The sequence below is a fragment of the Centroberyx gerrardi genome, chromosome 17 (assembly GCF_048128805.1).
Source record: "Centroberyx gerrardi isolate f3 chromosome 17, fCenGer3.hap1.cur.20231027, whole genome shotgun sequence".
Classification (NCBI taxonomy): domain Eukaryota; kingdom Metazoa; phylum Chordata; class Actinopteri; order Beryciformes; family Berycidae; genus Centroberyx; species Centroberyx gerrardi.
The window spans coordinates 22,551,984-22,564,579 of NC_136013.1; the positions used below are offsets into that span (position 1 = coordinate 22,551,984).

Consider the following 12,596-nt stretch of genomic DNA (forward strand, 5'->3'; position numbering starts at 1 on the left):
CTGATGTGTCTGCGCTGCGATCGATAAAAACCCAGCCTGCAGGGAATGATGAACGAATTGGGGATTTTGCCAGGCCGGCGAGGACCGCGGAGAGAAAAGGAGTTAGGTGGAAGATGTGCGAACAGGAGAACGGAGAGATAAGAGCGGATAGGAAGAACCGCAGATAGAGAGGAAGGGGGAGATATGGAGATGCGAACAGTGCCGCTGGTGAGTGTGGTGGAGGGGTGAGTGCTCTGTGTGTAAGAGAGAGAGAGAGAGTGTCTGTGCGCGCTGTGGCTCTTGCCTCATCTAGGCTATTTTCTGAATATGTCACTCACTTGACTATCAAAGTATGGTATATGCCTGTCTATGTGCTCATCATCTGCTTACCTTGTCAGGATTTTACATTTGTTTGTCAGTGAGTGTACTGCAACCAGTTGAAACCTTTTTTTTTAAAGAATGCTTTCATATTTCTATGTCTCACAGCCTTTATGAAAATGCATTAAAATTTCCACTGCTCACAGGTGTGTCTTGTGTATCGCATACCTAATTGGCAAAGATAGCCATGAGGAGACTGCAGATACTGTTGGTAATGAGGCAATTATGGTTGGCCTTTCTGTCTACATAGCCATCTGTCAGATCAACAACCTGTGGTTTGGTGTCAGGTGTTTTTCTGTCAAGGCTTCTTCCTTTCCAAGATGTGGAAAGGTGTGGTTCTCACTCTGCATCCTACTCCTCCCGACCTTGTTTTTATCTCTTCTTCCCATAACCCCCCCCACCACCACCACCACCACCACCACCTCACACACACACACGCATGCACACAACAACAAATCCACTTGGGCATTTAGCCTCACTGCACTCTAATGAGGGTCATTCCTTGCCATGGGCCTAAAATAACGTCTTCCATCCTCGTAAAACATCCCCTGTTAGCCTTCCACCTTCCTTTGTGCTAACACCATGATGAACACTCACATTTTGCAGCGGCTGATATCTCTTGCTGTGCTGTGCCGTGCTGTGAGTTTAATTCCATTATATCCAAGTTGCCAGGCAAAGGCAAAGAGACAGTTCATTAAGGGAGAAAAGAGTTAATAGGTTAAGGAGAGAGAAAGTGTAAAAGGATGGAGATAAAGGCAAAAAGGCAAGGGGCCACACAGGTGATGAAAGCCTGAAATATAAAGCAGCAAAAGCGGGAAGAGCACCATTTTCACCAACACTATTTATAACAAGAAGAGCAATTTCAGTAGAGAAAATATTGAGTATTCTAACACATTGCTCCTTGTATTTTGTGCCTTGCAGGGCTTGATCGTGATGGTGGTCTTCATGGATAAGAAGCTGTGCCATGACGGAGGGCAACGTGGGTAAAAGAGTCATGCGACACCCAGACTTGCACCACTGCCACCTCTTCCTGGGCGGAGCCTTGCTGCTCCTCCTGGCCAGCTCGGCTCTGTGCTGCCCCGCCCGATGTGACTGCTCTGCCCAGAGCAAGTCGGTCAGCTGCCACCGCAAGCGCCTGCCCACCATCCCTGAAGGCATCCCCATCGAGACCCGCGTCCTGGACCTCAGCAAGAACAAGCTACGGAGCATCACGCCAGACAACTTCTCTTCCTTCCAGCAGCTGGAAGACCTGGATCTCAGCGACAATCTCATCAGTGTGGTAGAGCCCGGCTCCTTCCGCTCTCAGCTTGCTCTGCGCTCCCTCACCTTCCGCAGCAACTTGCTCCAGCTGGTCCCTGCCGGCGTGCTGTCAGGCCTGACCAACCTCACCCGCCTTGACCTCAGCCACAACCGCCTGGTCGTTCTTCTGGATCACGGCTTCCAAGATCTACGCAGGCTGAGCTCCCTAGAGGTGGGTGACAACGAGCTGGTTTTCATCTCGCAGCGGGCCTTCACAGGATTGCTTGGACTCCGCAGTCTGACCCTGGAGCGTTCCAACCTGACCGTGGTCCCTACCGATGCCCTGGCACATCTGCACAGCCTGGTTGAACTGCGCATGCGCCACCTGAGCATTGCTTTTCTCAAGCCGTACTCCTTCAAGAGGCTAGCGCGTCTCCGCCGGCTAGAGATTGATTATTGGCCGTGGCTGGACACAGTGCCGCCCCTCTCACTGCATGGCCTCAACCTCACCACATTGTTCATAACCAACACTAACCTGTCTGCCTTCCCTGGCCCAGCATTGCGCAACCTGCCCTACCTCACGCATCTCAACTTGTCCTACTGCCGCATCCAGCACATCCAGCAGGGAGAGCTGGGCCAGCTTCCACACCTGCGGGAACTACACCTGCAAGGGGCACAGCTGGTTTCTATTGAGCCCTTTGCGTTTGTGGGCCTCAAAGCTTTGCAACTACTGGATGTGTCACAGAACCGCCTGGACTCTCTGGAGAGGGGAGTGTTTTCTTCACCAGACAGCCTCCAGAGGCTTTACCTGGGTGGTAACCCATTGGTGTGCGACTGCCGTTTGATTTGGCTGCTGAATGACAACAAGCCCTCCTCTCTGCAGTTCCTAGATGTCCAGCCTGAGTGCAGCGCCCCTGAGCGCCTCCTGGGGAAACCCCTCCGTGACCTCAAGGAGCCTCTGGTGTCCAGGTACATGACCTGCACCAAGCCACGGATTGGACCCAACACCACACAGCTGCTGATGGCCGACGAGGGGCAGCCCGCCCGCTTGATCTGCATGGCAGAGGGAGCGCCTCGGCCCTCCGTGGTCTGGGTTACGCCTCATAGACGCTACATCACAGCTAAGAGCAGTGGTAGGGTGGAAGTCCAAGCAGACGGCACCCTGGAGATCAAAGCGGCAGAGTTGCATGACAGCGGGGTGTACTTGTGTATTGCCAGTAACGCTGCTGGCAACGCTAGCCTGTCGGCATCTTTAGCTGTGAAGGGCTTGGGCATTGGCGACAGATCTCTCTATAGCAACAGGAGCTCAAACTATCTGACAGACTCTAACAGCACCTGGGGGAATGGGACGGTACTGTATAACATGACAGTCCCCATAGACTTAAAGACTATCATCATATCTACGGCCATGGGCTGCCTGTCCTTCCTAGGTGTGGTCATCTTCTGCTTCCTCCTTCTATTTGCCTGGAGCCGAGGGAAAGGGCGCCATAAGAGCAACTTTGACATCGAGTACGTCCCGCGCAAATCCAACGGGACAGCAGCTGAGGCGACAGAAACGAGTGGCCCACGACGGGTCAACATGAAGATGATTTGAAACGACAACGCGGACCAACGCAGACAAACAGCACCATCAACAACACAGTGCACACATATCAGCTGAAAATAAATCTTTTCTATGGCACAGTGGATTTGTGAAAAAACGAAAGTGATGTACCAATATAGTGGGTGTTGATATGAAGGTGATCTAGTGACAAAGTGGACATGTGAATATAAAAGTGATATATGAAACTGTGGACGTGTTTATATGAAATAATGTTCTCATACAGTACACTGAATATAATTCTATAACCGACATATCAATATGGGAGTGATATAGTGCTGCACTAGGCATGTGTTTCAGTGGTGATGTGATGAGTAATGATGTTGTCGACTCACCGTGACATCGAGGTGAAGCAAAGAGTCGCTGGGAGTGACAGGGGACATCTTGGGGTGGCAGTGGCGCTATCATCGCTGCTACATGTCAGGACTAAATTGTCTAATACCCATCTTAGCTGCAGTATGAAAGGTGTGTGCGTGTATGTTTGCGCGCATGTGCGTGTGTATGTGCGGGGCGTGTGTGCGTGCGCGCGTGTTGGTGTGCGCATGTTGCATTCGTGCGTTTCTTTGTGCATGTGCACGCATTGCCTTTCTTGTTAGACAGGGCAATTAAAAAGGATAATAGGGTCCAAAGCTGTTTTCCAGGCCTTTGTTTTTGTTTGGTCATTGTAACAACAGTATTGTCACTGTTGAGTAAAATAGAGTATTATCTATGTTTGTATGCAAAATCATAATTACAATATTCAAGAGAAATGCTGCATAAATTTTCAAATAGGTCATTGTCCCCTTTGGAATGAATCCAAAAATTAGGTAGGGATTTTTCTAAACTCAAGGAAAAGTTGTACACACAGTATTTACAACGTGAATTGTCTTTACCACAGAACACACCTTCCAACAACACTAGGCACTCTTCCTAAGAAATAGTGGCGGTCAAGATAATCTGAAAAAGCTTCCAGCTATAGAAGTGGCATGTTAAACCCATTTTTTATAACATTATAAATCAAGGGCAGATTTTCCTGCCAACCAAATCCCTTGATATGACATAAAAAAGTCGGTCGGTGGCCAGACACAATGGTAAAGATTTAGTGGCCGGTGCCTTCCTTGGGACGGGACAAAGTTGAGCTTCACAGATTTATGGCTTGAATTTCCCCCTTCTCTCATTTTTCTTTGAACGCAGCACTTCAAGCTAGCGTGTCCAGATTCTCCCCCAGGGCACCAAGGGATTCTGGGTATTTACTAGATGGCATTTGAAAGTTGTGGTGGAATCTTGTATTTGTTAATTTTTTTTGTTTGGTTTTTTTTTTGGTTAAAAATGTTTTAAATGTTTAGAAAAAAAGTAAATCAAAATTAAGGGCAATTCTTTGTAATGCAGGGAAGTGGGTGTCAACATGTGTGATCCTGTTGTGATAAAAATGTTCAAGGTTGTATAAATGTTTTCATATGACAAATTTATGGGTATATTTTCAAAAGGAAATAAATCTTAATCATACCCCTAAAATTGCAGTTCCAGTATTTCAATTTTTACCTTGGAATCAATTCTTTACACTACAAATACACATATACTTTTATCTAACCTATCTGTGATCATAATGTATTAAGCTGCGTTCACACTGCAGGCCTTCCTGCTCAATTCCAAATTGCTGCTCATATCTGATTTTCTGGATGACTGTTCATATCTTTTTTAGGATGTAATCCATATCTGATACCAATATGAACTGACAGATGTCAAAAAGAAAGGCTTCTGCAGAGTATAACAAAACAAAACACGTCACATCTGTTTTTGTATTTGTACTTTGTGCTTTTCCTGCTTGCTTCGAACACATTTCGATTACAGTATTTACCTTTAAGTTTTGACTGAATGGAAGCTATAAGTCAGCTATTTGGCTTTCTTTCCATTGTTGTGTCTCGTTGTCCTCCATGCCAACGGCGCCAAACGTATGACAGTCGTCTCAGGTTTACTTTTTGTCATGTCACTGCTGAGAAATTCTGATTTGAGCATTCAAATACAATTCGCATGTAGGTCGCATGGCTCAGGATCTGATTTTGTACGGCATATCCTGTGGTCCAGGGGAAAAGGAAAAACGCGACTGCATGCAGCTTTTTGCTGTTCACGCTGATTAGAAAACATCAGATCCGAGCCACATGTGAGGGGGAAAAAAATCTGAATTGGGACACTGTTGGCTGCAGTGTGAACAGAGCCTAAATAGCCTCCGAGCGTGTGAAACATGGCCAATTAGAACCTGACACTTAGCGAAGGTGAGAACTTCTACACAGCACATATGCACAGTGCGAACCAAAGCTCATATCGGGGTATTCTCATTAAGGGCAAACGCTGCATTGAAAACAATTCCTAACATACCTGCTCAGCTGTCCTCGCCACTGACCCGTCTGATAATGATAAAAGGAAATGTTAATTCGGCATCCCACTCCAGTAGAAAGCTTCCTGTTCAGACAGCGCTTGATGCTATCATGGTAACGGTGAAAAGAATTTCTGTCTTTGGTGTGTGAAAGCACACAGGGAATATTCAGGCTGCTGCTGTGGCTCTATGAAGACGAGATCAAAGTCCCACCAATGGGCTTTTATTACTTTCATTGCAGTTTCCTCTTCACTGAGAGAGGGGGCCGCTGTAAACAATGGAGAGAAAACATCACATGAATCCATTACTGTCTCGTTTCCTCAGGCCATATTTCTCTTAGATGAGGAGGATCTGCGAATCAGTGCTTTAATGATCAGTGCTCATACAAGCAGCTAACAGTCTGTAATTCATATGAGAACGTAGACAAGCCCGCTGCTCGGCGAGCTGGAGGAGAAACACTGTGTTATTCGCTTCATGTTAAGCCTGTGATTAAAACTTGGGCCATCGTTGATTGCAGTAAATATACTGTGCCAACGCTGAAAGTGAATTAAAAATACTGAGGGAGTGTTTGGTAGCGCATGAGCGGCGGTGCTTGGGTGTTCATGCTCAGGGTCTTGCACCCTAAATTAATAATTTCCCCAGCATCATATGAAAGAATGACATCTGTAGCAGTAGTGGCTGCTCAATAGAAGTCACCACCCCACCTGGAATCGCATAAAAAAAAATAAAAAATTCAAAACTTATTTCAAAATATACTTTTCATTTTATTTATTTAATATATTATCGAGCTACATAAGTCACAAGTGACTGAATTTTTTTCCCAAACTGCCCCAGTTCTGCTACATCGCGCTGTCCTGTCGCTCCAGTCACTCATGCTACTTTAATGCATGCTTCATAGCAACTTGGAAAAATCGCTGAAAAAAATATCGGATTTTGGTGCAGCGGCTCTCCGCCGACGCCGTGGGGCTCGTTGATGTACAGGCGATCAAGAAAGGTCAGCGGCTAATTAAGCTGGCCTGCGGAGACGGCAAGTGCCCGCCACACAGCTGGGGATCCAGGTGAACATCAAAGAAGAGCTACAGAGAGGAGTTGTTGTAAATGTGTAATGTTAGCCCATTGTTTTGATGGCCGTGTTGTTGTACTGCTGTAATGTGGCAGCTGCTGCGCTGTGATGCAGCTGAACTAATTCTCCTCTGACCGTCCATCAAAACAAAGCGCTGCAGCCTTCTTTTCATTTGCATGACGGGAGATAATTTCACTCATTGCCCTTCTAATGACTAAGTAAAAAAAATACAAGAAAGTGTATTTCCTTAATAGTCACTTTGGTCTGGCATCTTAAAATGTCATCAAAAGCAGACGTCCTTAGTAGGAATGGGCACAAGTAGAACACTCCATTACCAATTACTTATAATCAACTTTTAATATAATTACTAAAGTTATTTATTAACTTAACTCTAATTAAAAGCAAAATCCTCTCTAAAATACAATGATTAATAGTTCCTTTGTGAAATAATTAGGGCTAATGATATTGATCGGTGGTGTGGGTGGCGCAGTCAGTTGGGTAGAAGCCGACAAATTCGTATTAGGGTAATTGAGATCCTGGAAGCTGGCATGAATGATGGAGAGCCCCACCTCGAAAAGCGCTGCAGTGCGCTCTCTACCACTGAGCTCTCTACCACTGAGCTCTCTACCACTGAGCTCTCTACCACTGCGCTACAGATGCGGGGAAAAACAAGACAGAAGTTTCCTTAAATGAGCCGTGCATCCCACTCAGCCAAAAATCCTCTCCAATGGCGGCAGAGGAACGAAAAAACGGTGCAGGAGACTTTGTGTCGTTGCCAAACGGTATCTTGTCACTCCTGCCACCTCCAAACACACTTTTTACCGGGAAAAAGTGGGTAACAGACTCCAACCCCACTTGCAGAGATGTCACAGTACTGGACACACTGTTTGATTGACAGGTGATCTCTGGGAAGTGCAGTGCAAAAACACAGCAATGAACGCTGAGCACCAAAGATGGAGACAAAATAAAAAAAACAAAAACAAGAATCCTTATAATATATCCTAAGTACAGGACTAGGGTTGAATTGGTGCAACTCATTTTTTTCTAAGGAAATCTTAAGTTCATTTTAAAGGGCAAAGCTTTTTATTCTGGCTGCTGGTGCTGGCGCAGGCCCCCACGCTCACCATCAGCCTCCCGTTTAACCTCGGGCCGGTGCAGGTCCGCCGCCGCTCTCCTCTGTGCAACCGCCCCATTAAAACGCAGCTTGTGGCGAGTGTCAGCGAGACGCGCCGACGTGAAAGATGAGAGCAATACCAGAAGAGAAGAGAAGCACATCGCGTTGCATCACAAAGTCCGCCCTCCGGGGCGTGGATGGAATTTAACGCAACGTCAAAGCACTCCAGGGGGTGGAAAAGGTCCAGTGTGACGTCATTTTTCCTCATGCTCCTCCATTGATGTGAATTACCCCACCCCCCTTCTCCCCTCCTTTGAGCGTAACATGTGTATAAAGATGAAACCAGGGCTACCCGGAGGCATGCAGTGTGATTTGCGCTGGGGCCATGGAGAATTACAGTCACATTAGAGATATCCTCCGGGCTTCAATAGCAACCCATGCCATCATTGGCCCTATAGGCAGCTACACATTAGGGCTGGATCTAGCTCTTAAAAAAAAAACAGAGCTATACCTTTACTTTGAGGAAGAAAGGGTGGAGAGAAACATGCCATTTACATAGTGCCGTATCTAATCAGTGCATGTTAATTCTGTTTTTTTACTGTTGCGCTGCAGTTAGCCGGCGAGTGAGATGAATGATTATGAATGATTAATTTGTGAGTTATGACTCCCTGCCCCGTTTCCACCCGCAGATACTAAATCACAGAGGAAGAAAAGCAAAGCTAGGTGCTGATTAATTCAAACATTAATTCTCCTTACAACAAGCCTCCCAGTCAGCTTTAAATAGGCCCATTGTTCTATTGAAATTCCTTCTCACAAGACACAATTGCCTTTTCGTGGCAGTATTTCTGTCAATGAGTCACAAATTAATTTTGTGCATTCGCAAAGGGCAGACCAATGGCAATTAGTTCTAGGCCAATCAAATGCATTACAAGTGCTGTACATCTGTTTAAACGAACAGATGTAACCTACATGTAGCCTGCTTGGACTTTACATGGGACAGTAATTGGACAGTAATGGCAACAAATATAACTGATTGTTTGTAATTAATTAACATACAGGCACAATTTAATACCTTACATTTGAAACTCTTTTGAAAGAGCACCGAATATTACCTTGGTCTCAACAGGACAGCTCTTCCTCCGTTTAGTGCTGGTTGCAAGTCGGGCAACAGTCAAAGCGATGAGGCACAAGTCAAGGCCTTTAGCGGATGAAGAGGTCGCGCCGATGCTTAGTGGGTCAGGAGAGCTAATTAGAGAGAATGAATGACGAGGACCTGAGGGGTAAATGCAATTACAGCCAGAATGAAAGGCGTGAGTAGAGGAGATAAACCCACGAGATAGCTGCTGATGAAAGTTTTTTTAAACTTAAGCCCCGAAATACCTGAGGTTAAAAGCAAATATGAGCAATGCTATTAGACAGGTGGTGATTCGAGATACCGGGCAACCTCCACCGCGCAAAGAAGCTTCTGGCTCGTTACCGCGCAACCTCCCGTGGGTAGCATGCAATTTAGAGGACCAAATATCAAAAATCTGTCCAAAACATAAGACACACAAATATTCTTCACAACTTATAGCGCGGCGGCGCCTGGGAATTGGTGTCGTGGCAGGCTGCACACTCTCCCCTCTAGCATTCACTATGGTGATAGAGACAATCATTAGCGCATCAAAGTGGGTTGTGGGTGGGGAAAGGCAGCGGGGAGGAACTTGCCTCCCGTCCGTCAGGGCATTTATGGACAATGTGACAGCTTTGACTACAACAGCTCCCCGTACAAATCTGCCTGCTTGCCGAATTAAATGATGAGCTTAAATGGACAAGGGTGAAAGTAAAACCATGCAGCCATACATCAGGGTAACGAGGATCACCTGCTCCTATAACTCTTCCCCAATATATATATATATAGCCTATATCCCTGTCTCAGTAGGTGCCGCTAAATGAGCTGGACTGAGCCTGCAGACAGCAGAATGTCACATCAAGCACGTCTGGAGAGAAGCAGCCGGAATAATCATTAGAGACTGCTGGACTCGATGTGTTAGCAGTGTATGGGAAGAGGGCCTAGAGGAATTAAAATATGCAAAAGTAAGAATGGAGTTGACACTAACATTATCTGAAGCCACAATGGTAAAAGGTGAGTCTATTGTAGCAACAGACAATACAACAGACATACAAGGAATTACAAAAGTAGTATAAATGAAAATATACATTCTAGATTAAATTGAAATTTAGGGAACAAGTCTATACAATATGGTCTCTGTTACAGCCTGCTATGGATGTCAGTCATAGACAAAATAAAAACAAATACAGATCTAGACAATATTGCAGTGAGCTCTGAGTAAAGCAGTGCAGCAAGCACACCTGGCACTTTAGACATAGGGATATCGAAGAACAAGTTCAAAAGGATTGTGAAAGCTTTGGTCTTGGCACAACAAAACCTGCGAGGGACAAAGCAACATCTTTAGAAAACAGGAGGCTGGTTGTCGAGTCAATATATCGCCAGGTGGAAGCAGCAAGGTGAGCTAAAACAGTTTCTCAAGCAGGGACAAAGGAAGAACTGGGAAAATTTCGAGAGCAGAGCTTTGTTGTAGAGCTCCATGCGCCATGGGAAGGCGTGGTAAATGAGGCATATGAAAGGAAGAAGCTTAGATACACTGAGCTAGCAGCCGAGGCTGGGAGGCTGGGAGGCTGGAAAGCCGGGATGCACCCTGTGGAATTCGGGGTGCTATGGATTTGTAACCACATCCACTGCCGGTTTCTTAGGGATTCATGGCCAGGGAATACAGCAGGCCGTAAAGGCAGCTCCAGACTCAGCAGAAAAGAGCACATGCATGGTCTTTTCATGCATCAGCCCACCCAGTAAGACAGAATATGCAAATGTTAGTAATAGCTGAAGATAGCCAATAGCATACAAATGCTAAATACTATTTGTATGCCAGGCTGACCACAAAACACCAATATCAACAAATTAAGGAATCATTTATGACATTTATAAGCAAACATCTACATGTGATGACAATTGACCATATTCACACAGCGGCCATTTTGAACACTCGGGGTGGGAAAGTACCTCGAAGAGCAACTACAGCCCAGCTCTGTCTTACTGCGGACAATACACATCAAAAACATTTAGCATTTCACAGATACAAATTGAAAAACATATTAGAAATAGGAGGGATATAAGTTCACAATTCAATATATTTGGCCCATTATTGCTAGCTAAGTCTAATGTATGCATAGTAGCTTACTAACTAGCTTACTAACTTCCCTGCTCGCTAATTTGATAACTGTTCGGTCAATCTGAAGTCCTCACTTGTGTGTTGAAGTAACGCTAGTTTTATATATATGCCAATCTTCCCAGGTATATGTTTTCCATCCATTTCCCAGTGTTCAATGGCCTCCGTGTGAATAAAGTCAATACTGACAATCTTCTGGGCCTTTTGTGTTCATGTGCCTCATGGCATGTAGCCAGCATGCCCACATGCTAATCTATGCTTGCATTTGGGCCAGAGGTTTTACAGATAATGACTGGTGCCTTTAAGCCAGAGATACAAATTCATTTCAAAAGTAATGTAAGGACTGCTCACATTACAAGACTTCATTGTTCTCATTGTTGCTAAGATGTAAGGACGGCTGCCCATTGAAACAAGTTTTTGTCATAGTGTATATGACTGCATTTTGTGTGGAATTTGACAAAATCTGAGGTAATGTATTGAAATCCGAAGCTATAGGCTATAGGCTATAGGCTGTGATCGCAAATTCACTATGACGAAAGATCATTTTGCCTTGAAATGCGTCGGTCAGTTTTAACTTTCCAGACTGCCCGGTAAAATAAAGGCTTTTAACTTTTGCTATCACAACAGAGTGCCTCAGATCTTTTTTGGTTGTTAATACATTCTTGTAGCCTCCATTCAGAAGAGCAACTATTGATCGCTCTCCGCCATGGACATTTCTGGTACCAAAGTGGTGCTCCCAAATCTTTTCTGAAACCTCAGGTAATTTGTATTGATCCAACCTCAACTTTTGGGACTTCTGGCAGACTTCAGTGAGACACAACAATAGGCAAGTTATTTAATGTTCAGATGAAACCTTGCACAGGCTAATAGGAAAGGTTAGAATCAGCTAATATATTCTGGACATGACTCAACACTCATTAACCTGGACAAAATAAGCACAGTTCTTAGACCATTTAGTTGAATTTTAATGAAGCTCATTCTAATGTGCATTTTCTTTATATTGGGGTATAATCTCAAGGCAAGAACCACTGAAAGACATTTGGGCCACTGCACCCATTGAGAACCACTAATACTGCTATTTGGACATACAGAGACTCCCTCCTATTCTTGGTCATTATAATGTGTGATGATCATATTAGCAGTCATTTAGACACTATCTGAGCCTGTGCAGTAGCTTGCTGTGTGTTTCTACTGATTTTGTCTGTCTGGTCTGTCTATCCCAACAAGCTTTTTTTTTTTAAATCTCATTATGAAGATTGGCCTGTGGCAGCCAGCCACAGTGCAGCTGGGCAAGAGGATATGAGGTTCTTTGAAGTTCTCCCTTTTGAATGGCAACAGAGATAGTTCTTGTTGTGCCGTGTTTGAATCCCGGTGCTCGCTTTGAAATCACACAAAGGCATTAGCTTTATTATGGCCCGGTAGCCTACCCACAGTTTCCCCCCTCTTTTAAAACCGTAGAGGAAGTTGAGCCCTCTTGAGGAGCCTGAGAAAAAATTGCTATCCTCACTTGAAAGAATTAAGCGCTGATATCCTCTGTGCCCATCACAGCTTGCGCTCGGCCTGTCTGGCTTTGTTCCGCTGTCGGCATGCCACTCAGCCAATGTGTGTGATAATTTCACATCCAACCCCAGGTATCTGAAGGA

At 45.1% G+C, this 12,596-nt stretch overlaps 1 protein-coding gene across 1 annotated transcript; it reads left to right on the forward strand.

Moving 5' to 3' along the window:
- The first annotated feature begins 1,321 nt into the window (after positions 1-1,321).
- Positions 1,322-3,190, forward strand: lingo2b (leucine rich repeat and Ig domain containing 2b). Its single transcript, XM_071903061.2, has one exon. The coding sequence runs from the start codon at positions 1,322-1,324 to the stop codon at positions 3,188-3,190; it is 1,869 nt and encodes a 622-aa protein (XP_071759162.1).
- Positions 3,191-12,596: the final 9,406 nt, after the last annotated feature.

What these genes read in the sequence shown, in the direction of transcription:
- lingo2b (XM_071903061.2), top strand. Translation starts at nt 1,322, where the DNA reads ATGACGGAGGGCAACGTGGGTAAAAGAGTCATGCGACACCCAGACTTG.